This window comes from Daldinia decipiens, assembly GCF_022478715.1.
Source record: "Daldinia decipiens strain CBS 113046 unplaced genomic scaffold F4813scaffold_17, whole genome shotgun sequence".
Classification (NCBI taxonomy): domain Eukaryota; kingdom Fungi; phylum Ascomycota; class Sordariomycetes; order Xylariales; family Hypoxylaceae; genus Daldinia; species Daldinia decipiens.
This window is the reverse complement of record NW_026054560.1, coordinates 88167-114335: the sequence shown is the minus strand read 5'-3', so window position 1 is coordinate 114335 and position 26169 is coordinate 88167. Positions and strand designations below refer to the sequence as shown.

The following is a 26169-nucleotide window of genomic DNA, read 5'->3' as shown; positions in this document are numbered from 1 at the left end:
CGGATCTATACGGATCTCTACGGATCCGTACATACGCAATACCTAAATGATAAGAATTAATACTTAGTTACCTTATAAATACCAACATTCGGACACGAGATAGAAAGGGAGATAAATGTGTAAGTGAAGGGATAGTAGAGAAAAAACTAAAGAATTGTGCAATATTTAAATCATGTTTATGCCGAATACATTTATACCTAGGTATTCTGGCCCAGCCACAGCAACGAGCGCTTCGCTTAATTACTCAACGCAGATTAGCGTTGCCGCCCCAGCGTGGAGCGCGTGTACTAAGTAGGTAGGTATGCAGAGTGCGCCACTAATCAAATTAAATTTAGGTTATCGGGCAGACACCTGCAGTCAAAAAGGTAGCCCAGGTACAGAATGTATATACATACTGGAATACATCGTAGATCCTTAATCGACAAAAACTCCTTTTCCATCTCATTACCAGGTGACCCGACCGACCATCGCATTTTGGACTCTGACTTGCTTATAACATATCTTGCGCCATTGCTCCAGTGAATCATTCTTGCGGATTGTTTCTCCACTAGGGTTTCTTTTTGAATTGGCCTTCTTATTTTTATTAATTCATCTTGGTGTCTGTGTCTTTTTCGACTGACTGGCGACTAAAACTTGCGCCAACTACTAATATAACCGATTCAAACCATCTAACTATAATAAATTACGAGTAACCGACTCTTACGCGATTCTCTCCGTACTATAATGCATTTGACAACCCACCTTTCTACTCGAAAGTGACAAGAATGAACGGGTTTGCGAACCGTGGGTATGATGGCTTTGACGGAGGTCCGCCACCGCTGCGCCCTACGATTGCGCCGAGGGGTCCAGCACTGGTTGATTCCTATCGACAAGACAGCCTCAACGACTTCGAAAGAGACAAGCCGCGATTTAATCCAGTAAGTAGCTATTCTAACTCCCTCCCATCTCGAGGGACATCGTATCGTATCCACCTCGTTGTGTGCTCACAATCAAACTAGATGAATCCGGGGCGCGTTCAAAGCTCGGTGCTGGTGGACCTGAAAGATCCTGTCCAAGTACATTTACTCACCGAAACCGCCTTGCTCGACAGCAGAGAGTATGAGATTTTATCTCAGGAGGAAGTCGACGACCTCAAGAAACAATGCCAGATCTTGAATCAACGAATCGAGCAGACGAGGTCAAACCTTGCCATCCAATCCAAATATCGCGATGCTGCTATATCAATGTCTAAACTATATTCCCCAACCAAAGTCGATTTCAAGAGAAGGAGTCTTCTAGGTCATCGACACAGTGGATCTGATGCCGCACGGGAGGCCGAACAAGAACTCAGCACGATCCAGAAGAAGTGCGAAGACCTAGCATCCGAACTGTGGTCATTGGAGAAGCGCACCATGGAACCCCAAAGGCGACTGTTAGAACATACTGCTGGTATTCTTCAGCTCACGCACAAAGCAAACAAAACACCATCCCCGAGGGTTCCCCTTCTTAACGGCGTTCCCGCTAGTCCCGAGAGCATGTATACTACGATGAATGGCCGTGACAGTTTCAGCATGGATTTCTTAGAAGACGGATTTATCTTTGACGAAGCAAGCTTGTATCGATCCTTTGACTCATCCGACCGACCCGATGATCGAAGCCGGCAGAACGCTATTGAAATCCCCTTAAAGTCGCCTGTTCGGGGACAAAATAAGCAGCTGACAGAAGAGACCGAGAGACTACGTGAGGAAAATCGTGAGCTACAGGCACAAATCAACGAGCTTAGAGGTCAGGGTTCAGACCCATGGAGCCTAATTTCAGATACGGAAGGCAAATTAGAGCAGCTCAATTACCGGCTGCGCGAAATAGTTATCAGCACAGATCCAGCCAAGAGCGATACTTACGGTGCTATCCCATCAGGCCGACTAGAGCCTGGTGACATGATCGGTAGCCATCTAGATTACCTCGAAAATGGACTAATTGCCATTGCTGAAGACCGAGGCAATAGCCTTGAATTGGCAGAGAGGATACGGGCGCTCAACGCTGAAGTCCAAAACATACTCTTGGGAGCCAATACAACCCATCCGCCGCCACCGAACGCAGAATTAGGCGTTGATGAGCAGCTCAGGTACCTGCGGGACTCGTTACCGACTATCGAGGATGAGCTGCGGCGAGCTGCGGACGCAACCGGTACAGACTCTGCCGCCAGAGGCGAGGGCGAGCAATATGAAACAGTTCTCATGGGACTCTGGGACATCATCCAATCAGGGTACGCCGATTTACGAAAACGGAAGCAGGAACGACGAAAGGCTCGCCAAGATAAGGGACTGGAACCAGACGAGGATGATATGTCGGACGGTGAATCTATCGATTTTGACGAGCAATATTCATTGTCAGCTTTCTCAGTCAAGATTCAGTGGCTGTACAGACAAGCTACCAAACTACATGAGCAAAAGGGCGTTCTGAAACGTCAAATTAAGCAGCAGCGCGAGCTCAACAGCAGGTCTGACTCCGAGAAGGATCAAGCATTAAGGGACAAAATCGATGAAGTAGAGCAGGCCAAAGAATTACTTCACCAGGCAGAGAAGGAAACAGACAATACCCGCTCGCAACTTTCCCAAGCCTTGCAGGACCTTGAAGAATTACAGAGGGGCCGGACAGAAGAATCCACTGCCATTGACGAGGCGCGAGAGCAGCTTAAGGAGCGGAATGCCAAGATTGCATCGCTGGAAGGAAGCGTTAAAGAAGTCCAGACGCGTCTAGCAACAGCAGAGGCTAATGTTGCAGCTATCACGACACAATTACAAGAGGCCAATGATGCTAAGGAGGCTGCCGACAAGGCTATTGAGGAGAAGGAGAGGGATCTCAAGACCAAGGACGAGGAGCTTCAACAGATGACAGGCATGGTTGCCGAACTTAAGATGGAAGCTACTCTTGCTAAGGCCGAACTCGACGGCGCCTACGGTTCTAGAAAAGAGAGGGCTGCGGAGGTTGCGGCTCTGCATAACAACAACGAATCGACTAAAATGCACAATAGAGTTGAAATACTAGAGAAGGAGCTGAAAGCCACGGCCCAAGACTTGACCGATGTTGTCAAGCAGTCGCTCGAGAGCGAGAAGAAGATCGGCGAACTGGAGAATGAGCTTGACCGGGTGAAAGCTGAGCGTTCCAAGATTAAGGATGAGAAGGATATGATGAATGACGAGCTCGAGAAGCGGCTCCATGAAGCTACCAGTGATATCGAGGAGAGACTGGATCGCGAGATTACGAGACTACGCAAGGAGAAGGAACAACTACAGGAAGAGCTCGACAAAGAGCGACTAGGATCAGCGCGTCTAGGACCACTATCGCCTGGCGGTACGAAGACTTCGTACCTGACCGACTCCTACAGGTCGGGACTGAGAGCCGAGAGGAAGAAGTACGAGGAGCAATTAAGGGTATGTTTCCCGAGAACCATATTTTCTACCATAGTCTCATTTAACTAACATTTTACAGTCGGAACAAATGGTACGGAGGAAGCTCGAGGATGAGCTAAAAGCGTTGAAGAGGGCACAAGGACCCGGTAAGAGTCCACTGAGTCCTCGATTAGAGCGATAGTCCAACCTTTTATTTTCTGTTGTCGAATATTATTATACCCTCATGTATCCTTTTTGGCTAGTGGATGCCGCCTATAGCCGTCAAGGGCATGATTTTGTATTTCCCGTTCTTGTATAAAAATTGCCGACGGTTTGGCTATTCATTTAGATACTACCTAGGTATGCATTGGGAAGGCGGTTCAGGGGACTCTTGGATTATATTCCATGTACTACTCGGCTTGGGTACCTACCTTACACAACCTGGCTGCTTTGATTTTGGATGTTCGTCTTGAGCGAGCAAGTTGAATCGTTTGAATTCGAAGATGAGAATGAGAATACGATTTCTATCGCAAGCACGTCTACCTACCTAGGTAATCAATCTTGCATGATATCTTTGCGTTTGCTTTTCCGTTAGTCCAAGTCTTTTAAATTGCAGCGAAGTTCCTATTACCTACCCCTTTGACGTATATCACGAAGAGTACCAATAGATTGGATCACCGATGCCAAGGCCAACGGCCGAACCGCAAGGTATCATCCACCTTCGGTTTCTGGAAATCGCCAAGGCCGTAGGCGTGCAACGTGGACTGGATTGGTCGACACGACTGGTTATCTCCCCCATATCAGCTCGGCGCCCATGAGACCAATGGGAAGGTCTTGCGATGGGGCTGCTCTTATGCTTGTGATGTTTAGATCTAGATTCCGCGTTCCTGCAGCTCGGTATAGCTGGATTCGGGATAGGCGTCCACTTTTCATATCCGCGTGTTGATGCGTACGAACGAAAGTATATAATGTGACAATGCTCCCCTCTCTATTCTAACGAAGGCCCAGAGCCGTGGTGTATTTCGGTCTCAAGTACACTGAAGTTGCCAGGAGGGCTCCTATCACAATGAAGACCACCACTACGCTCCTCGGGTGGCTCGCGGCCTCCCTATTTGCAGTCACTGGCGTTTCTGGGCAGTCGATCGCTCAGATCAACGGTGATCGCTTCTTATCGCCGTTCAACGGCCACAACGTCACTAACGTCACGGGAACCGTAACGGCGAAGGGTCCTGACGGAATCTGGCTACGATCCATCGAGTCAAGTTTCAATAGGCGCATCTCAGATGGCTTGTACGTATACGGCTCGGCGCTCGCCAAGAACACCAGCATTACTGTTGGCGATGTCCTGGTCGTCGACGGGAAGGTCAGCGAGTACCGCTCTAACAAGGACTACTTGTACATGACGGAGCTTGCATCACCAAAGGTCGGAGCTATCCTAGAACGGGGCAGGAAAGTTGAGCCGATCGTGATTGGCAAGGGGGCGCCCAGTCCGCCGACGAAACAGTATTCCGGCCTCGACAAGGGCGATGTGTTTGCCGTGCCGAATAACCAGAGCTTGATCTCCGTCGAGAACCCCCTACTGGAGCCGGAGTCGTACGGCTTGGACTTCTGGGAGAGTATGATGGGTGAGCTGGTTACTATCGAGAGCCCGCGTGCAGTTGGACGGCCTAATCAGTATGGTGATATATGGGTTGTTGGAAACTGGGATACAACGGGCGATAATGGCCGTACGGGTCTTACCGTCTCTGCTGCGGACGGTAATCCAGAGGCTATTATCATCGGCAGTCCGCTTGACGGATCTAAGAACCCGACGGACACAAAGCTAGGCGACAAACTCCAAACCATTACCGGCGTCGTCTACCAAGCTTTCGGGTTTTATCGTATCCTACCACTAACAAACATAAGCGTCGTCGAGTCTCTCGCCCCTGAAGTAGCCCCCCCAACTTCAATAGTGAGCGAAGGGACGTGCAAGGGCATCACCGTAGGCGGCTACAACATCGAGAACTTCTACGCTGGCGACGCCGCACACGTCCAAGCTGTTGCGAAGCACATTGTTCAATCCATGCGCACGCCGGATCTACTAGCGGTCCAGGAGATCCAAGACGACAGCGGCGAGACAGACGACGGCACCGTGAGCTCTGACGAAACCCTCACGGCACTGGCGACAGCTATCCAGGCCCTTAGCACCACCAACGTCACTTACAAATACACCTACATCAGCCCGCTAAACAACAGATCCGGCGGCGCTCCCGGCGGAAACATCCGCGTCGCATACCTGTACCGAGCAGACCGCCTGCGGCTCCGGAACCCGAGCCCAGGCAACGCCACCACGGCCAACGAGGTGCTGCCCGGCCCCGAACTCAAGTTCAACCCAGGCTACATCGACCCGTCGAACGCGGCCTGGACCAACAGCCGGAAGCCTCTAGCAGCGGCATGGGAGCTCGTGGGTAGCAGCAGCAGCAACAGCAGCGCAAGCAAGACGCTATTCACGGTGAACGTGCACTGGGGCTCCAAGGGCGGCAGCTCCTCGCTCCACGGCGACGCCCGACCGCCTGTCAACGGGGGCGTGGAGGACAGGTTGGCGCAGGCCGAAGCTACTGCTGTGAGTTTTGCGAACCCCCTATCCATAATATCTACCTACCTACCTACCCATCCATCCAAAAACCCATCCATCCAAAAAGAAGAAGAAACTCCACCACTAACACCAACCAACCAACCCCTACACAGTCCTTCATCGCAGCCATCCTCGCCCAAGACCCCTCCGCAGCCATAGTAACGCTCGGCGACTTCAACGAGTTCGCCTTCGCATCCCCCGTCGCCGCGTTCGCGACCCGGTCGGGCCTGGCAGACCTCGACGATGCGGCGGGCGTCCCGCCCGCGGAGCGGTACACGTACCTGTTCGACATGAACTCGCAGGAGCTGGACCACGTCTTCGTCAGCCCGGCGCTGGCGGCGGGGGCGGGGGCGGCGGGGGGGAGCACGCGCTTCGAGCACGTGCACGCCAACACTTGGGTGCCGTACGCGGAGAGGACGTCGGATCATGATCCGAGCGTGGCGAGGTTTGATATCTGCCGGTGAGGGTGTTGGTGTTTTCATAACAGGTACTTACCTGCCTGCCTACCTTGGGTACCTTGGATACCTGACGTACAATACATAGTTCAGGGGTATACATGTAAATGTAACTATGTAATGTATGTAAGAAATATAGGTAATAGATAGATGTGCACACGTGAAGTCGAAGCCCGTGTGGCGGTTAGTCGTGGTTAGCGATATAGATCCAAAGTATCTATACCACGACCTCCGTGACACGCTGTAAGTGGCGGCGGTGGTGTTGCACAATGTTCGGTGTATATTGGGATTGGCGTTTGGATTATATTGAGACAAACATTAAGCCCTTGACCCTTTGTGCTCGGGCCTTCTATGCTTGTTATTATCTTGTTGGGACATTATATTTTCTCAGCAAGCCCGGAATAAGGGATGTCTTTCGTTCGGTACAAACACCCATCTAGATATCCCAAATCTGATTTATAGCCCGAGTTTAGCCCAGCTGACTGCTCGGTCTTCAATTCAGCAGCTGACTACCTAGCTAACTACCTGTCAACCAGGCTTAAACAGACCTAGTATCTCGGCCAGGATCTTTTCTTGATTCTCCTCCATACATATCCCCAGATACCATGACTCGGTGAATATACACGCAACTCCTCGCCACATGCCAGACAAAAGCAAAGGATGCGATGAGAAGAGCGGTAAGCCGGTTCGGGCTGCATATAAGGATACCTAAGACACGGAAGTAAACAGATGATGAAGCAAGCATGTTACATGCTAACCGCCGTCGCGCAAGCCACCTTTATGCGTTGCAGGTCTGTCTAACATTGGTATACAACGCCATATGTTTACATGCCTAAATATACCTACGCATATACATATTCTTGACTACCCATTGGCGAAGCTCGCATGGCTAACGCGGCCGCTATAAGCTTAGTAGTATATACTATAAGTCTATAACTACACACAAATGTATCTTATATCTTATATCTTATATCTTATACCAAGTATTTTATTATTAAACCCCTATTTCTTTTTTCTATATAACTACCTACAATATACATCTATACATGTTACCTACCTCCCAACGTAAGCCCGTCGTCGCGATCGGATCTACCGTCTCCAACCACGCAAGCCAGGCGAACAAACATAAGCACCCTAAATCTCTGACTTTCCAGCGACACAGGATTACCCTCCCTCCATCTTCCATCTTCCATCTTCCATTATCCATTATCCATTTCCGTTGCGAGGGCGTATACGTATTGCACATAGGTAAGCCACCTACCTACATATAACTACCGTATGCAACACAACACAACACAATACAACACGATATTAATAAGCCCAATTCGAACACCCAAAGAATCCTCGATGCAACCACCGCTCCTCGCTCCTCTCAGCTGAGGCCAAGGAAATCCGCAAAAAAAAAAAAAAAGCGCGCGCGCGCGCCTCCGTCTGTCCTCCTCCCGCCTCGCGCTCCTTAGCCTTGGCCTTAGCTGCACAAGTCAAAGTCAAAAAGTATTTTTAGCCCTTCAGCTGCGCGGTCCGTAAATCCCCCCCATCCGCCGGCCCGTATGTATCCACCATGTAATTAAATAAGTTGGGGCGGGGCTTGTGTGGCTCAAGCGAAAAAAAAAAAAAAAAAAAAAAAAAAAAAAAGAAAAGAAAGGGAAAGGAAAAAGAAAAGGCCGAACAAATGATCTTCAGGAACGCGCGAGATTTGGTTGGCTGAAAAGTGCGTCCGTCGACCCGATTCGGCAAGTACGTTTGTTTTCCGGACGGGCTGCCGGGCTTAAAAAAAAAAAAATTTAAGGGGGCGGGTACCTAACCTACCTAGGTGTATTAATTAATTATTCCAAATCCAGATAGGTCACATGTATCCGCCTCCATGCTGGGTAATATAATCAGCCGTCTACGTCGGCTGAACTGAAGACGACAGGTAATAATAATAATCCCTTACTACCTTACTACCTTACTACCTTACTACATACCTACCTGCCCTATGTATTTTTGCTTCTTTGAAAATTTTTGACATGCTTCCTTAGTCCCGCGTCCACGTATCGTATGCCACATTAAAGACTCATACGTAGGTACATACATACATGCACCACATACATAGAAGGATTCATCACTGCCACGTCTATAAGGAGTGGACCCCTGGACTTGAGAGAGGCGGTAAAGAATCTGGCACCAACAATCATGTATGAATGTATGTGTGTATATGTGTATGTATTCCATAGCGCAAAATCTATTAGACGTGCTGGATCTCTTGCCGACGTGTATAATCCCGTCGCCTGCGACCCGCTACGCCGAGAAGGCGAAAAATGCTATCTGCGTGCGACCAAACCTTGCGGCGAGGTTGTATCTTTCCCTAGTAAGACTATGGCTGTCCCATTATCATCGCGAAAACCATCGTCATCCGCCGCCCGCACGCCCCGAGGCGTAAAATAAATCTTCCTCTTTTGCATGATAAACTAAACTACCACCTCAGCTAGCTAGCTACCTAACCTAGGCAGCTTGCTTTGCTTCCTTGCTGTCTTCAGAATCACAAGCCCCTAAGGAAGCTATCCTGTATTCTTAGCTATGATGCAAAAAATATAATCAATTTCTCGCCTCGCCTCGCCTCGCCTCCCGCCGCCGCCACCACCACCACCAAGAAAAAACAACAAGAGGAATAACACACAAAACGCCTGTGACATGTAGACCGGGTATGTTATTTTGAATGCGGGCCCTTTCGCCAAAGAGACGGTGCAACCAAGTAAAAAACAGACAAAATAAAAATGTAAAGCGAGAAAGGGGGTCGCAAATCTAAAAACTGACTATGCCTCTTCCATGCCTTGTCACAAAACCCCAGGAAAACCATATCAGAAACCTGTTACTCCTAAACAAACACCCAAACAATGCCGGTTCCGGATTATTGAAGAAAGCGTCCAAGTGATAAGTGACCAATGCGAGGTGATTAAGCGGAGTGTAATGGGTATTAAAGTGTCGGCTCGTTTTAGATATCGCTCGAAACGTAATCGTAAAGGAGAAGAAGCTGACGAGACGACTAGTGGTGTAAAGCGCGTGTTTCTGTGTGAATAGAAGACTTGGTACTGAGCTGACGGTCCTCGCCGCGTACTCTATCGGTAATTAAATTGCCATGGGCATATCAGGCACCGGGACGAGATTCTCAAGGTCGCCTGTATAAACCAAATGCGACCAGACTCTCCAGTGGAGGAGACCCATGTGGGCTAGCCGCGTGGCCATATCTTCGACACCGCCCTCTTCCCGCGCTTCCCGGATGGCATTTTCTAGCGACGTACGTTCCCGGCTTATGTTTTCGCGGGGTCCATCCCAACCGCGACTGGGGCTATGTAGACGGCCGCCGGTAGCGACTGAGAATAGAGCTGCGCCTGTGAGTCCCTTAAAGTCCTTGACGCGTTGTCGAAGTTCCACAAGCAAGTGATAGTGATAGTACTGCTCCACCTGTTGGAAGAGCGGAGACGAGAGCTCGGAAATATGGTTATCTAGCTCGTCCTCAAATTGTAGAAGATCCTGAGCAGGCGCATTCGTAAATCGGAAGATCTGTAAAGCCAACGAATCTTTCATCGCCTTCCATCGTGAAACGGAACGGGAGCTGGCGGGGGAAGTCTGAAGCAACGCGACAAGCGAGTTGTAGAGGTTTCTCGACTTGGCTTGTTGGTCTTCAGGGCGGCTGGTAGCTGGTTGAACCGGCAGGACAAATGAGTTGCGAGGAGACGAATGGGCCGATCCAGCGGAACTGAAAACTAGACTAGACGGCCTAGAATTGAAGCAGCTTTCGCTCCCGTCATCCTCAGTTCTCGAGCTTAGGAAACCAGAGGCATCTGAAAAGGGCGTAGCTAACAAAGGCATGGGAATAGCGTTCACGCTAGACATCGTATCGTTGAATCTGTATTTTCTGTCCAACCCTTCGTATAAGCGCATGCAGACTTCTAGGTTGATCGCGTCGAGCATGTCAGATCGGAGTTTGGCCATGCGCTCCTCGTCGAAAACAAAGGTATCCGGATGCGAATACGGATCTGTCGACGGGAGTATCATTTTGCATAGAGCCTCAAAGAAGGAACCCATTTCCCCGAAAGCCTGGACTGAAGCTGGGTCTTGAGAATAAAACTGATTCACTGTCAGGTACCACGCCTGAGCTGGGCCAGGGTCCATCTTGCGATCACGTATCTTCTTAAGAAAGAACCGCTGCTCGAAATGCACCGTGTCCTCAATCAGGATCGGCCGAAGGCATCTGATTTGGTGATTCGCAACATCGAGCTTCATGGCCTCGAGAACGCTCAAGAGGCTGCGCATCCCTTGCACAAGCTCCTCCATGTCATTGGTCTTGTTGCCATTCGTTAGCTGGTTGTACATTTCATCCACCCATTCGTCCCTCATAGGGGCACAATGGGATTTCAGAACTCCAGACAACCACGAGGCCAACTTTTCCAAGTCTGCTATTCCTTTACCAAACTGTTGCATGATAAGCTCGACGTTCAGCCCCTCGTCCAGGTACATGCGATCCCGCTGAGGAACTAACGTCTGAATGATCTCCTTGACCGACTTTAGAAGCTGCGGGAGGCACCAATCTTCACCTTGTCCGAATCTGCTCATAAATTCATCCCGGTTAATGATAAATAATTGTAACTGCTCCGTGAGTGAGTTCCAGAATTGGTTGGCCTTCTCTTGCTTTCTCCTTCCTTTCTCCCCATCAACATTTGGCCTGAAATGGAGATCTGGGTCGAAATTTATATCGTGCCTCAGCTTTGGGTTATGGATAATCTTATTCACATCCAATTCGCTCAAAGTAGCTTTCGTTACCGGCGGCTCCAACGGCCTGGGAGCCCGTGATCGTTGATGCGAAAACTCGAACACAACACGGGAGTCTCTGGAAGCATTGGAGCTCGTGGATGGGGTTCGTGATAGACCGCCATTTGATGCAGGGTTACCCGGGTGCACAGGAATTAAATGCCTAGGACCAGTTTGGGCGTATTTTTGCTCTTCGCTCTCTGCGTTAGATGCTTTCGTTTCAGTAGATTGCTGCTGGATCTGATCATCGTGAGTATTTGGTCGTGGTTCAGACATGCGCCTCGTAGTATTGCTCTCGACGCCCCGGCTCTCGATTCCACCTGTTCCTTGATCCCCCATGTTCTCTACCGACTTCTGACTTATCAGTAGTTAAGAGTCAATTAAAGTCCAAGGTAATCTTCCGGCTGGCGGTGTGTGTTGTGTTGTTTTCCTTTCGTTCCTGTATAGGAGCTCAGGTTACGAACCCAAAGGGATCTGGTTGATGGCCAAGTATTATACGATTACTATTCGGGCAAGTTGGTCAGCAGGCGGGTTCTATATGAAAGAGAATTAGGCAAACAGCTCCGATGTTGGACGGAATGGTCTCGTGAAAACGGATGGCTGCAGATGTACCCCTAGCTCGGCTGTTGTGTACTTCGAGACAAGGGAATCGAAAGGTGTGAAGTAATGGCATCTGTTGCATCTGTGGGAAAGCGTGTGTGGGTTTGAGTCTTACATGGCCGCCTATGATTTGAGCAAATACTGCAAGCCAACCCTGAAAAGGACTGGCGACTAGCAGCTACCGCCAGGGGAAATATGGATGTTTGCAGGTAGGAATTCCTTGGATGAATAAGTAGTAGACAAGGGAGTTAGGTACCTTTTAATTTTGTATGTTCCTATTAGTTTCCTATACTTTTTTGTTTCTTGGTTTTTTTTTCTTCTTTTCCTTTTCGAAATAGCAGTCCAAGTAAGAATGGACGAAACAAAGGGGAAGGAAAGGAGAGAAAAGGAGGAAAGGAGGATATCACGAATCGCCAGGAACGAGGCGATCAATAATAAGTAGTGTTGGAGGAAAGGGAGCTAAGAAAGTTACCAGGGTAGCATTGACATCTAAATGCAGTAATAACGGGAAAGTAGATTATTGTTATTATTATTATTAACTTGGGAGAAAGTAGTAAAGTAGCAAAAAAAGGTGGCAGAGTTGGTAGAGTGGTAGCAGCATCCAGACGGGTAAGGGGTGGACAATGACCAGGCATGGGTTCCGGGGGAAATGAGTTATGAAGCATTAATACTTCAATGCGCTATTGCATCCACACCACATCCTTCCGTGGCTCCTTGATCATAGCTTATTTCTCATTGCTCATTGCTCACGGCTCATGGCTCATGAACATGGCTCATGGATAATGGATAATGGATAATGGATAATGGCGCTCAAGTTTTAGATAATAGGGCCAACACCAACGCCAGTGCCAGCGCGAGGTCCCGGTACCACAATGGTGTTATGCTATGGGGTGTATGCTATGGTGTATGATATGGTGTAGTGGAGGTATTGGTGTAGATACATTTGCAGATGTATTTGCAGATGTATAGTTGTATAGTTTAAAAATTAATAAATGGAACTAAAATGGGCCTTAAACATACAGCTGGAACGCGCTGCTGCGAGACCCGTTATCCTTGAACGCCTCGTTCCTGCTGGCTGAGACGATAGCATCAATAAGAAATTCCTCATCCAGCGGTGGCGGCGTGGAGCCCCCATACCACCAAAGGGATCCAAAGGGGGTCTAAGGAAGACCCATTTCCTAGGAAACCCCCCCCAAAGGGTCCAAGGGATGGTAGACAGACTAGTTGGTGTATGTATGTAGATCGCCACAATCGAAGGAGAAAAACAACGAAAACGCTAGTTTTGTCAAGCGAACGATAAACAACGATAGACGGACTCATCCACGACTCAGGAGTATTTTGTCTCGTCCGGTCCATAGCAACGAGAACTTGGCGCTCTACGAACGCCAGCGGAGCAAGAAAAAACGAGAAGAAAAAAAAACCTGATAAACAATTCGCATATTGAACACGCAGACGCAACGCACGAACGCACATAACACACAACACACACCACTCAATTCACACGAGGCTTGCCCTTGTACATCTAGACAGGTTGGGGCCGGTATTTTTCTTGGCTTGCAGAAGGTGGGATTCTTTTTGAGAACCGAATGCCATACCACTGACGAGATTGATGAGATGGTTCGAAATTTTTTGTGATCTGGGAAGGGATGGTAACAACGAGATCCCCCCCCATCCTGAAAAAGCGCTAGCCAGCCCATCAGATAGATCGGCGGTAGTGCGCACACAGCTGACACCGACTTTGGAAAAGACTCCGATGACGGTCTTTAATTAGCGTCCGGGGCACTGACTCTGCTTTTGCGTGGGTCCCTGGCTTGGAGGGAAGGGAGGGGCGTCCCCAAGCGAAGAATTTTGGAAAACAAAAAGGAAGCAGTAGAAGAGGCAAATGGAAGGGAAAGAAAAAATAAAAGTTCCAAGCGAGTGTAGGTACACTACATAAAATCCCGTTTCGACTCGTTTCGGCGTCAGGGTACATAATCCCTTAAAGACAAGGGGAAGGTGGGCTGGTGGGAAGGTGGGAAAGTGGGAAAGTGGCTCAGGGGGGTGTCGCCCTAACGTAGCGCGTGTATTACCTATGATATGGGTAAGCTATATGGGTAAGCTGCCCCGGTGGCCCGTCACCTACCTAACCTACTATGTAGTGTATGTAGGTACATAGGTAAGTACCTAAGATACCTTACCTCATACATACCAGTCAGTTTTTAGTTATCTCATCATACCTAGCCTAATGGCCCTTTTGGTCTTTTTAGTCCTTTCTGCAGACTGCAGAACTGCAGTTAAGGCTTTTTAAGGCTTGGGAGTTCCATTGATTTGGGACAGGTCTGGGACCAATCTAGCCTCCGTCCAGGCCTAATTGGATTCAGATCGAACTAATGGACCAATACTTTTCAAGGGATCGTAATAAATCGTAATAATATCCCTGCTTGTTCAATTGCATAACCTCGTAATCCAATATATGCATACCTTAGTGTTCCATGCTTGAACGCATCGATGCATTCGATGCGTCGATGTGGGTTTTAGGCATTACGTGTACCTGTTGTATTGTATCAATCAATCAATCAATCAATCAGTACATACGGCCGCCGCCCAGTATCATTCTGTATCTGTATCTGTATTTGATCCCGTCTTATGAGGGTGTCACTCCAAGTTTCCATTTCCATATCACCGCATCGACTGTCTCAACTAATTTTGCCGGACAGCCAAATCGACACGGCGACATGCATTGAACATTGGAAGAAATCATGATGGTGTATGGACGGGTGGTATGGTAGAAGATTTTGCCCAGCCATCAAACGTCGACTCTACTTGCAAATCACACCCTGTCATTTCTCGGATATGGATGAGGTGTCGTGTAGATAGGATCAGAGCAGGATCAGTACACTCTTCGTAACCATGAAAGAGTCTCCAACCGCCGTCTCTTGATTGCCTGCGGCCTATATGACTAGTCGTGGTGTGCTGCAGCATGCACCTGTCGGTGAGTAGTATGGTTCCCTCCAACGTCGAACCGAAGGAGAGAGGCAGGACGACTGGTGATAAATGGTCTGCTGGCATTTGGGCATATACCTACATTGCATTACATGCCGGGCACGATTCGGGTTATGTAGGTAGGTATGTAACAAGACATTGAGGATATTACTGCTACGGCGCAGTCGGAATCGGAAACCTTGGTCTTTTGGATGAGAAAGCTCAAAAGAGTGACCGTGAGATTGCCACGATTCTGACGGCGATCATGGTGTGGTGAAGTTCTCAAAAGCCGGGAAGGAATGTGTTAACTTCCGATTTAGCTAAACTAGCGGAAAGCGGGATACCTATGCCCAGCGGGATTCTGAAATGTTTAGATGTGTACTTGACGGACCTGGCGGTGTATGAAACGTCATCCTATAACTTGCCATGCGCCGTTCATGCTGATAGGCATATATTCCTTTCTACCTCTGCATTTTGCATTTGCATTTTGCATATGTAGAACTTAACATGCCGTGTGGATGGCCATGCGTTCGATATTAATTTCAGTACGGATGCTTTAGAGGAAGAAAAGAAAAGAAAGAAAAAAGTGAGGCGAGCTGCTTCTACGGGGCTGGAATTCGGCGGTCTACACTAAAAATGAGAGATAATACCTTATACATAGACTGCATATGGTACACGTTCTCGACGGGATGAAAGATATCCGTGCGTTCCTTTCTTCGGAGTATTTGCGGCGGATATACAATTCTATACATCATTTTTCACAATTACAAAGTATTCACCTAATTCAGCACCGGATCAAGAGGTACATGTAGAATGTAGCATTTGTTACTCCGTACCGAGGATGACGGGTTGGGGAGCCACATTGGAACGCAACAAGCCTACTAGCGTCGGTGCCATGCCGTTTACCTTTAGGACCTTAGGCTGCTTTGGTTAAGTACCTACCTAAACTTTGCATATTCCGTACATCTCGTAATAAACCGTCCCTGCCTACATACCTAGAACATCACCAAGAGAAATAGTTCCAAGAGAAATAGCTCCAAGTGAAAATAGCCGCTAGGTATAACACACTTACACCATCCATCCATCTAAGTATAGGTATCCATCAGTTGTAACCATCTAACCTAGGCTGCTACTCGTATCTAATCTATTAGCCCGACTAATGTCCACCGCGGACGGGCATCGCTATCCGGGAAGGCTAACGAACGCCGCATCCGCCTCGAATCTCTCTTTTTTTTCTTTCTCGGGGCTGTCATGACTCGAAGCAACTTAACCACATACGTAATCTAGCCTCACCCGTTCGTTGGCTAGCCGTACAGATTAGCGCGGCTACCGACCAATTTACCAACATAGGAAAGTCAACAGTTGTATTGCGTCGTTTCATTCGTTGAAACCCTTGGCTGTCAAGTTTCTGTTCCTGGCAAATGTAACATGTTTGCTACTCGTATCGTGTTACCGGCAACATCACCAGTTAGTTGCACGATACATAGATAGCATGAGTCTTGAAACGTTTACCCTCCGGTGATAGTGTATCAGCCGGGACTGCAGCTCGCCAGAAGACTTCTATAGTACACGTAGAATTCCGTAAAAATCTACCCTAACCCATTCTCGCTCTAAAACTTAGTGCTTGATTTATTTTTACTTTTTTACTTTTTTTCACTTTTATTGCCGTTCGGCTGATGACGACGAATGTTCTAGAGTTCAGCTTTGCGCGAGTCATATAACACAACTAATAATTACCGGAGCGATCCTATTTTAATGTTCGGCTTTCCCGACTTCGCCGACCACATATTTCTAGCGTGTAGGGCGCATCCGGAATGTCTAACCTTAGTATGAAGTTCGATTCGACACATCGTAAATCTAACGAACGAACGGAACGGGCGCGGGTGAGATGGCACAGAGCCCTGCTGCCTCCCGAGAACGATAAGGCGCTGTCGTAAAACGACGCCTTCGGGAATGTGCTTATTTGCTCTTTTGACCAGGGAGTTGAGTCTCCGCATCATCGACGGACCATCTGCAAACCCAATGAAGATCTCCATCTATGTATCAATGCCTCTAAATGTAGCGGTTTCTTAGCCCTGGTCATGACGTCAAGAATTCCAAATTACTTGTATAGTAATAACATAACATCGCGCTTCTCCCTTTCTTTAAGTATAATTGTCTTACACCTGGACACCTGGACATCTGGATAGTACAATTGTATACCTACCCGAACTGACTGCATAGTACTTCAAACTATCGAGAAGCTACGGCAATGTTTCTGAGTCTATCATATCCATACGCATGAAAACCCAATTTCTTTCGCAATTGACCGTGACTCAGCGTAACGTCCTCCTACCAATATATTAAGGCCGTGCAACACCTTGGGTCTAATATACGCATGCAAGTCATCCCCCAACAAAGCCGTAGAGGGACCGAAGGATCGAGCACGAACCTGTGTTCGCATTTATTAATTATGCATCAGTCTCTGCCAGGTTCTCGGGAATAGGGGACTCACGTTGGGGGAGTAGGGCGATCCCCATAAGATGCTAGAACTATAATCTTACATGCAGGTAATATAAGGCTGAGGGTGTAGGGAGTGATATTGTCAGCGCATTTACATAGTCCTAGATCAGCCTCGGTCAAGGCGTGGGATGCAGCTAAATATTCTCCTGCTTAAGTGTGAGAAGAGCATAGGTTCAGGATAGGATTAGCTATAGTCCTGCGGCAATATATACGGGCATTTGTGACTAATGTAATTACAGTACCACACCCCTTACTTAAATTGAAGTATAACATTTTGTGATATGGAATATAGGAACACCTATCAAGAACTCGCCATCTGTCAGCAAAGTTGCCATTCAAATAATGAGACATCTTCGCCGAAAACATCATTGCCGTTTAGCCGTTGAGACTATTATAACTACGGTGTAGACATTGCCAACAGGCCACCAATCAATTCCAGGAAATAGCCGTAGTACTGCCGCCAGCTTTATTGAGGTTCATCATATTCGTAATTCACTCGCCACCAACTTGGTTAAACAGAACGAGCGTAGAGGCCGAGTTCCACGAAGCGGCAACCAAGCTTGTACACCGCGCCTGAATCGACGATAACACATCGTTTGATCACAAAGGAAGGCAACAAGCTGATGTTCTACAGATGGTGACGAGCTGAACAACTGGTGTAGGATGACGGGACGGCAAAATGTGACGAGGTTTGTTGCTCGCTTGCCATAGCAGAATCAATGATAGTGACTGTTTCGGCGGATGCATAATCAAGTTTTTCTGTTGTATGATGATAGGTAAAACTCGTCTATTCGCGACGATATCGCCATTACCGTGCCACCATCCCCATGTTGCCATTTACTCCGTTCCTGAAAACAAACCAAACTCCATTCGTCCTCTACGATGCACTTAAGGGTGCGTCCGATGCGCTAATTGCCGATAACCATCGAGCACTATTCGTTATTAGTGAGCTGCGTAGGATTGCAGTAGCAGGGAAGTGCTTGGCTTACCGCCATGAACACACAGCATAGACTCATATATGGACTTAGCCTCTCCCCTATTCTCGCCGCCTTCCAGAAGATGCCCATGAAACTGTAATACAAAAACTTAGCCTCATTCACAACGTGATAGTGCGCGCAAACTAGGATAGCAAAAACATACCCCTGCTTATTCCTGTCGAGAATCGTTGGGAAGATTTGGTGTACGTAGGCGCATGTGCAGATAAGGAGGAGGATGACGAGGAGGAGGGACTGGAAGTTGAAGAGCGCAGACTGGATTTGACAATTAGTATTAGCATTATTATGTCAATATATCGAAATCTAAACTTGCCATGTTGTCAGCCCGAACTGTTAGTTAACGATGATGCTATACGCGTCGTCTATTGTTCTCGAATGCCGGTTGGTTTGTTATTTACCCAGGTACGTATGCGGCGATTTACAGTTTCAGCCTTTCTAGAAGCCAGCTGTCGATAGAATTGGAGAGCTTACCTAAGGAGAAGCTTATCCGGCGATAATCCGTAGCGCGAAGCATGGATGACAGGGGTCTGAATGGGGGAACCGTCAACTAGATGGTACGTACCAATGTTTAAATTTCAGCTCCAAGTTACACGGGCAGAACAACCGGTAGTCAGGGGTGTGTGTACATAGTGTACATACCTTACATTTATCTGATTAACTAGTGTAGACCCCACTACCAAACATCAAGGTACGACTTCCTCAGCCTTACGCTCTCTCTCTCTCTCTCTCTCTCTCTCTCCGTCAAACACCAACTTTGACATCCGATATCCCCAACGTCTCTTACGCGCATCTATAATTAATGACCAGCACCAATTCATAAGGCCATAAATCCTTCGCCCAAGGAAATACCAGCCTCGCCACTTTATAGTTATAAAAACACCTATCGCGTTCATCATGGAGCCTCGCGCCCGTGCTGGTAAGAATGTGGGCAAGGAGACTTTCAATGCGAAAGAGAGTACGTATATTACATCATCTTTACCCCCCAATGACAATATACCCACCCCACAGCCAACCCAAACAAACTAACCGAACCCCTCTAGTCCGTGCCCTCCTCTACGCCTTCGGCGACGTCCAGGACCCGTTGCCGGACACAGTACGCGTGCTAGACGAGATCGTGACCGAGTTCCTAGAGGGCGTCTGCTTCGAGGCGAGTCGCCACGCGCAGGTAGCCGGGCGCCAGAAGCTCAAGTTCGACGACTTCGAGTTCGCCCTGCGCCGCAACCCGCAGTACCTCGGGCGCGTCAAGAGTATGATCGAGAAGCGTCAAAAGATAAAAGAGATGCGGCGTACTTTCGATCAGGAGGACGACGCGCTTGCTAAGGAGCACGGTAAGGAGAGTGCTGCCGCTGCTGCTAATGCTGCGGCTGGCGGGGATGACGATCTGCTTGGCCTGGACGACGAGGATGAGGATCTCGAGCTTATGAATATCGCAACGGCGGCGTCGTCGGCGAAGGGCGCGGGGAGTAAGAAGAGGAAGAGAACGCCGAAATAGGCGAGTTGCGAAATGGGGATATATATATTGGTTGGGATATGACGTGGTGTCGTTATGAATAGCGATTATGATGAATTTGCATCTTTACAGGCATAGCGACGGCGTTGGAGGTAGAGGAATACCAGATTGCATTTTAGAGTCACGATAGTCTGGGTCAGGTTCTTTTGCTCGAGACTAATACACGCATGCTTCACTACCAATTTACGTTGTTCTTATCGAGTCGTTTTGTATGAAAACATGTTTACGCTGGTGTTTGAAACTGGAAATGTAGGTTTACAACTAAGTAACTCGACTCTAATAATAACTCTTTAGTTGTTGTAGGCGACGAGAGTATCTCATCTAGAGGGTAAGTACCTAGACAATTAACTACGGCCATATCTCGCCTTAACATTTCGGCCTCACTTCTTCCCCGCGACCTCAGATTCGAGCTCAGCGTCAAAGAAGACAAGTCTTATAACCCTCAAAACCAGATAACTACCTACCTACCAAACTCACTCTCACTAAGCGAGAAATCATCTCTACTTGCCGACCAACAAAATGCGTCCCACACTCGCTCTCCTACTCCCCAGCCTAGCAGCCCTCACCACCGCATCCCGCGCCGCCGACCGCTTTGCCGTCTTCTTTGTGTCGCTTAACGGGACGGGGTTTGCGAGCTGGTCTTGTTAGGGGTTGGTGGTGGGGATAGTAAATATATATATGATGGGTGTTGTATATATGATAGGTAGGTAGGCAGGTAGGCATTATAGGCGTGCAGGGGTGAAAAGTAAGAAATAGCAAGTGTATATACTTAGTTACACGTATATTTTGGCGGCATCTCAAGCTTCGTGTATAGCAAGACTAGTCACTAGCATTGGTTGATGAACGGCCAACAACACCCTATTGTTAATTTGTTCAAATGCCAATACAGTAACACTTACGTATGTGCAGCTATATAAGTTATAGGAGCGAAGGAGGTGGAAGAAACGCCCCTGTAGTGAGAGGCTTACTACTTACGTCTTCGTACTGATACTCTGAAATATTAGGGGCAACTGATGATAAATAAAATCACTTTTACCTAATCTATCAAAACAGCAATAAGAATAGTTCCCTATGCTTTTAAAGTCAACTCTCATAATTGAATATATGCTTGCTGCAATGATATATTACTAAGAGCTTCAGAGCGGCATATCTTATAGTACCTAGGCGGCTGAATAACCATAAAACTGTGTCGTCTCGAAACCTATGTAGTAAAGTTTCCATTTTCAAGTTTATCGAACTCTAGTACAGCCTCAATATGAGTTTTAGATCCAGCCGCGCCCAGCGTACCTAGGTACCTAGTCATCTAAGGTTTAGAGACCAAGCAGTGCGGTACTGATAGTTCCCATGTTTAAGTTTAATTAGGCTTTCCATATCAACAAAACCATCCCATCTCTATACCTTCAATCTTACATCCCGACACTCTATGTATTGATTAGTGTGGCACACTTGCCGGTTCCGGGTAGTGATCAGGTACTAAGTGCTACGCCCAGTCGCATCGGGAGTTGAACGTATTACAACCCTACTTCGCGATTTACCAACCTAACTTACACAAATAGACAGACTCCCAAAAAGGTTCCCGCTGCGACCCCCAGCCCCGGATCATGCGCCTGCTGGGCCGGCTAGTCCGGCGTTGAGACCCACACGGGGTAACTACCGATTCGCTGGATGGGCCGCGACATCGGGGTCGACAGGACGATCGCGCCAGTAGTGGCAGATGACGTTTTCAGGCATTCCGACAGCCGCAGAGCTAGTTTCATGATTCCTACCTGTTAGGCGAGTGACAATAATTTGTAGATACCTACAACCCACATTAACACTTAGACAGGTTCTTCCTACTAACTCCAACCTTGAAGTCTAAGATAAAGTATGAAAAACGTATAAGAATGGTGTTTATAGTTAGATAAGCGACCCAGCTATTTTCAACCTTAACTCGGAGTATTTTCTTGTATCCCGTTCAAGTATATGAGTGCTTAGACCCCACAACAAACTTTCGGCGGATGCGGCCACTTCGGTTCGTAGTGGTTGCATCTTGGGATGGGTAGTTATGGTTGCTAATAATTTGTCTTCCCCCGCTTACGACAAGGTCGATCTTCAGCCCAAATAAATTACCAGAACCTATCCTATCTCCAACAGTCTCTTCAGCATTGCTTGCTAGGGGGAAACAGAGATAGGGTACTCGCCGTAAAGCTATTCCAAACCTCGTTCATACTCGTCCTTGAATCCGTGTGGATGAGTACGTAATCGGCGTCCTTGGGATTAGTTAGAGCGCTTCGGAGATATTGATGATCATGTCGCCCTCTATATTAATCCACGAAACTAAGCAACTCCACAATCGTGATGAAATTATCCTCTCTTATCTCCCAGTATTGGTCGACAAACCTGAGAAACACATCGAATTCGGATCAGACTTATCAACTGTCGTAGACATCGAGTCAGATCGTTTTTCTTTGGATGGACAAGGAGGGTCGCCCGGACCTCCCTTAGAACCTAGCAAGACTCCTCCAAGCTTGGGAGTTCGAGGGTGGTTTGGATCAGCGTGGCGTAAAAACAAAGCACCAGTTTTGGTATTCGCAGCACAGTTCTTCGGGTCGCTGATGAATCTTATTGCTCGGCTACTTGAGATAGAAGAAGGAGGCATGCATCCTATGCAAATTCTCTTTGCAAGGATGAGTATGACAGTTATCGGTGCGTCTGCATACATATGGTGGAAGAGAATCCCGCACGGCGTATTAGGACATAAGGATATCCGGTGGCTCCTGGTGTTGAGAGGGTTCTCTGGTTTCTTTGGTATATACGGTATGTGGTACTCAGTCAAGTATATACCACTTGCTGAAGCAACCGTTATTACTTTCCTCGCTCCTAACATCGCTGGGTACTTGTGCCATATCTTCATGCACGAACCATTTACACGAGTTGAGCAGCTCTCGTCGCTTGTGGCACTGGCAGGAGTCGTGCTCATCACAAGGCCAGCGTCCCTCTTCTCAGATGAAGCTTCTTTGTCTGCCGCTAGTAACATAGCAGCGGAAGCCGTCGTAAACGCCACGGCAGAAGCAACTTCTTACCCAGGCGGAGAGCATATCTCAACAAGTGCCGAGCGCTTGAAAGCTATTGGTGTTGCGCTCTTGGGCGTCCTTGGGGCGGCGGTTACTTTCACGACATTGAGATGTATCGGGAAGCGGGCGCACCCTTTGATATCAGTCAACTACTTCAGCTCATGGACCTTGATCGTCACAACTACAACTCTGTCCCTTGCGCCGATGCTCGACTATGGGCAACCGGATCTACGTCTCGAGCTACCACACTCGATCCGCCAATGTGCGCTGCTCATAGCGGTTGCCGCATGTGGTGTAATTATGCAAATACTTATGACAGCTGGCCTAGCTATCGAGAAGAGCAACCGTGAAACTGCTATGACCTACACACACATGTTATTCGCGGCGGGGTTCGACCGTTGGGTCTTTGGCAATAGTATGGGTTGGACGAGTCTCACAGGATGCGGACTTATCGTTAGTAGTGCATTATGGGTTGTTCTTACGAAGAAAGAGACGAGGAAGAAGGGCGATTATGAAGATGTAGAGAGAGGAGACATAGCTATTGCAACCTCTGCGGACAACGAAAACGCACCAATGCTTTGCGAGGATATGGATAGAAATGCGAAGGAAGAAGAATGTATTATGCTTAAACGAGTAGGTTAGAGATGTAAGATCAGATTCTATAGATATCTAGATAGATAGGGGTGAATTGTATATAAGAGAGACATGTACATAGAAGATGTGTATATGTATTAAATGAAGTACTAAAGTCTAAAGTACCTCTACTTAGGTAATCTGCATTGAGCGTCAACTTATCAAAGCTTTATATACAGTAATCAAACACAGTATAAAAACGGACTGCACAGGCGCGACCCAGAAAAGTTTCGCGACTTTAGAGCTCTAACATCAATTCATCGATTCGTTGACCCAAGCTCCCAACTCTGATAAGTTCATAATTTCTAATGCGACACCCATTTTCAGCACTTCTTCCAAGCTATCAGTTTTACATAAGATTTCTAGCCCTACAAATCTTTTCAAATAAGCAATCAAGATCGGTCGTTGATTGAATCTACATTACCTAGAACCACGATTTATTCCCGCCGTCCAGTGATAAACTCATCCCTTCGCAAAGATGGTGCAAATCAGCGAGGTCAAGGGCAACAATCGCGAAAACCGAACTGCTGCTCACACTCACATCAAAGGACTGGGCCTCAAGTCCGATGGCACAGCTGAGAAGCAGGCCGGTGGCTTTGTAGGCCAACAGCAGGCTCGAGAGGTAAGCCTCCTAGTGTCGGCCTATATCAGGCTGACTACTAACTTATTTTTCTGCTCGGCATAGGCTGCTGGCGTCATCGTCGACCTTATCCGCTCTTCGAAGATGGCCGGCCGTGGTGTATTACTCGCGGGCGGACCCGGGACCGGAAAGACAGCCCTTGCGCTTGCGCTGAGCCACGAACTCGGCACCAAGATTCCCTTTTGCCCAATCGTCGGAAGCGAGATCTACTCGACCGAAGTGAAGAAGACCGAGGTGTTGATGGAAAACTTCCGAAGAGCCATCGGGCTAAAAGTACGCGAGACGAAAGAGGTTTACGAGGGTGAAGTCACAGAGCTCACCCCAGAAGAGGCAGAGAACCCGCTAGGTGGCTATGGAAAGACTATCAGCACGCTACTGATAGGCTTAAAGAGTGCAAGGGGACAGAAAAAACTCAGATTAGATCCAAGTATCTATGAAGCAATTCAGAAGGAGAGAGTTACTGTTGGAGATGTCATCTACATTGAGGCGAACACAGGTGCCTGCAAAAGAGTTGGACGATCAGACGCGTATGCCACAGAGTTCGATCTCGAGGCAGAGGAGTATGTCCCTATTCCAAAGGGTGAGGTGCATAAGAAGAAAGAGATCGTGCAAGATGTTACACTTCACGACCTGGACGTTGCCAACGCCCGACCCCAAGGCGGCCAGGACATAATGAGTATGATGGGCCAACTCATGAAGCCCAAGATGACGGAGATCACAGAGAAGCTACGAGACGAAATCAACAAGGTGGTCAGCAAATACATCGACCAGGGAGTGGCTGAACTTGTCCCTGGTGTCTTATTCATTGATGAGGTAATACCCGTCTACCATAACATACTGAATTTCGAGCCGGGAAGCTAATCTATAGTAGGCACACATGCTTGACATCGAGTGTTTTACATATCTCAACCGGGCGTTAGAATCTTCAATCTCACCGATTGTCGTGCTTGCCTCAAACCGTGGTATGTGCACCATCCGCGGTACGGATGGTGTCGTTGCGGCACACGGCATCCCCCCTGACTTCCTAGCCCGACTCCTCATTATCCCTACCACACCGTACGAGGCCGACGAGATTAAACGCATTGTACGCATCCGAGCAACAACAGAAGGTGTGCAGATTACGGATGCTGCTATTGACAAGATCGCGGAGCACGGTGTGCGCATTAGTCTCAGATACTGTCTTCAGTTGTTGACTCCTGCAAGGTATGTATTCTATAGTCTACTATGTTTCTTGCTCCTTTCGATCCAATTGGGTAACTAATTTATCAAAAAATAGCATTCTCGCTCGAGTCAATGGTCGTAGTCAGATTGATGTTAAAGATGTTGCAGAGTGCGAGGAGCTTTTCCTCGATGCGCGACGGAGTGCCGACTTACTGAGCGGTGAGACAGGACGTGGGTTTATCTCGTAAGCACGTTGTGTCTTAAGAAAACGGGAGGTCTTAGACCACGGACGGGACTTGTCATAATAATCCAATTTCGCAAGGCTACGGCCCCGAAACTGCGAGAAATAGGGATTCGGGATAGGAAAATTACATTACGGAGGGGTTTCGGAGTTCCTAAATGTACTATGTATGTGTGTGTTGGTTGTTCACAATATAAATAGAGAGACAACCTGGTTGGTTGCTTTCCAGATGGCCAACCCCAGAGATAATACTGAGACATTGCAAAACGACGATTCTTCACAAAAACTTGGCTAACCTAGGGACAATGAAAAGTTATGGGTCCACGTGACTTATATCCAGGCTAATTTCGGTTGACATTGTCTTTGTTGTTGCTAGCAATTGAGGGGAATGAGAGCTCGTAAGAGACAGTGTTAGGTAGGGTATTCACTCCGTTCCAGCAGGGGGGCGGCAGACCATGGAGCATTCCTACCTGTGTATTGTACCTAGTGTAGCTTTGAACTAAGCGGTTGTCATGCTGTGTCAAGCAGTCAAGAAGGGAAACTTCCTAATTTCTTTTTTGACTGCGTCGAACAAGGCCACTATATATATATATATATATATGCATTGACTATTGGCCTTATAGACTTTGTTGTCTAATATAT

General features: G+C 47.9%; 7 protein-coding genes across 7 annotated transcripts; 5 read left to right on the top strand and 2 right to left on the bottom strand.

The window, feature by feature from the left end:
• Positions 1–646: 646 nt before the first annotated feature.
• On the top strand, positions 647–4031 carry F4813DRAFT_75642 (Up-regulated during septation-domain-containing protein). Its single transcript, XM_049248870.1, has 3 exons — positions 647–917; positions 999–3413; positions 3472–4031. Exons 1-3 carry the CDS (start codon positions 765–767, stop codon positions 3571–3573), a joined length of 2670 nt encoding a protein of 889 aa, XP_049099366.1. The 5' UTR covers positions 647–764; the 3' UTR covers positions 3574–4031.
• Positions 4032–4170: 139 nt separating this feature from the next.
• On the top strand, positions 4171–6334 carry F4813DRAFT_359766 (endonuclease/exonuclease/phosphatase family protein). The gene has a single exon (XM_049243365.1). It carries the CDS (start codon positions 4438–4440, stop codon positions 6142–6144), a length of 1707 nt encoding a protein of 568 aa, XP_049099365.1. The 5' UTR covers positions 4171–4437; the 3' UTR covers positions 6145–6334.
• A 3190-nt stretch (positions 6335–9524) lies between these two features.
• Positions 9525–12020, bottom strand: F4813DRAFT_75591 (T-complex 11). The gene is made up of 2 exons (XM_049248869.1): positions 11947–12020; positions 9525–11734 (listed from the first exon to the last, which is right to left on the bottom strand). Exon 2 carries the CDS (start codon positions 11568–11570, stop codon positions 9549–9551), a length of 2022 nt encoding a protein of 673 aa, XP_049099364.1. The 5' UTR covers positions 11571–11734; positions 11947–12020; the 3' UTR covers positions 9525–9548.
• A 5549-nt stretch (positions 12021–17569) lies between these two features.
• F4813DRAFT_359757 (uncharacterized protein) lies at positions 17570–18798 on the bottom strand. Its single transcript, XM_049243364.1, has 4 exons — positions 18603–18798; positions 18435–18544; positions 18284–18365; positions 17570–18226 (listed from the first exon to the last, which is right to left on the bottom strand). The coding sequence occupies exons 1-4, from the start codon at positions 18603–18605 to the stop codon at positions 18203–18205; spliced, it is 219 nt and encodes a 72-aa protein (XP_049099363.1). The 5' UTR covers positions 18606–18798; the 3' UTR covers positions 17570–18202.
• Positions 18799–19183: 385 nt separating this feature from the next.
• Positions 19184–19781, top strand: F4813DRAFT_389578 (TFIID-18kDa-domain-containing protein; the record flags this gene model as incomplete). The annotated part of the gene is made up of 2 exons (XM_049246855.1): positions 19184–19244; positions 19330–19781. The coding sequence occupies 2 exons, from the start codon at positions 19184–19186 to the stop codon at positions 19779–19781; spliced, it is 513 nt and encodes a 170-aa protein (XP_049099362.1).
• Positions 19782–22087: 2306 nt separating this feature from the next.
• On the top strand, positions 22088–23494 carry F4813DRAFT_380877 (uncharacterized protein; the record flags this gene model as incomplete). Its single annotated transcript, XM_049245610.1, has 1 exon — positions 22088–23494. The coding sequence occupies one exon, from the start codon at positions 22088–22090 to the stop codon at positions 23492–23494; it is 1407 nt and encodes a 468-aa protein (XP_049099361.1).
• Positions 23495–23707: 213 nt separating this feature from the next.
• On the top strand, positions 23708–26144 carry F4813DRAFT_359752 (TBP-interacting protein). The gene is made up of 4 exons (XM_049243363.1): positions 23708–24107; positions 24171–24938; positions 24997–25328; positions 25402–26144. Exons 1-4 carry the CDS (start codon positions 23964–23966, stop codon positions 25532–25534), a joined length of 1377 nt encoding a protein of 458 aa, XP_049099360.1. The 5' UTR covers positions 23708–23963; the 3' UTR covers positions 25535–26144.
• The last annotated feature ends 25 nt before the right edge of the window (positions 26145–26169 follow it).

Excerpts from the sequence above, each read along its gene's own strand:
- F4813DRAFT_359752 (XM_049243363.1), top strand. The coding sequence starts at position 23,964 with ATGGTGCAAATCAGCGAGGTCAAGGGCAACAATCGCGAAAACCGAACT. Across the intron at positions 24,108-24,170 it reads GCCAACAGCAGGCTCGAGAG|GCTGCTGGCGTCATCGTCGA; the intron begins GTAAGCCTCCTA and ends TGCTCGGCATAG. Across the intron at positions 24,939-24,996 it reads GTGTCTTATTCATTGATGAG|GCACACATGCTTGACATCGA; the intron begins GTAATACCCGTC and ends AATCTATAGTAG.
- F4813DRAFT_359766 (XM_049243365.1), top strand. The coding sequence starts at position 4,438 with ATGAAGACCACCACTACGCTCCTCGGGTGGCTCGCGGCCTCCCTATTT.
- F4813DRAFT_75642 (XM_049248870.1), top strand. The coding sequence starts at position 765 with ATGAACGGGTTTGCGAACCGTGGGTATGATGGCTTTGACGGAGGTCCG. Across the intron at positions 918-998 it reads ACAAGCCGCGATTTAATCCA|ATGAATCCGGGGCGCGTTCA; the intron begins GTAAGTAGCTAT and ends CAATCAAACTAG. Across the intron at positions 3,414-3,471 it reads AGTACGAGGAGCAATTAAGG|TCGGAACAAATGGTACGGAG; the intron begins GTATGTTTCCCG and ends AACATTTTACAG.
- F4813DRAFT_359757 (XM_049243364.1), bottom strand. Across the intron at positions 18,366-18,434 it reads CTCGACAGGAATAAGCAGGG|TTTCATGGGCATCTTCTGGA; the intron begins GTATGTTTTTGC and ends TTTGTATTACAG. Across the intron at positions 18,227-18,283 it reads TATGCTGTGTGTTCATGGCG|TGCTCGATGGTTATCGGCAA; the intron begins GTAAGCCAAGCA and ends AATAACGAATAG.
- F4813DRAFT_75591 (XM_049248869.1), bottom strand. The coding sequence starts at position 11,570 with ATGGGGGATCAAGGAACAGGTGGAATCGAGAGCCGGGGCGTCGAGAGC.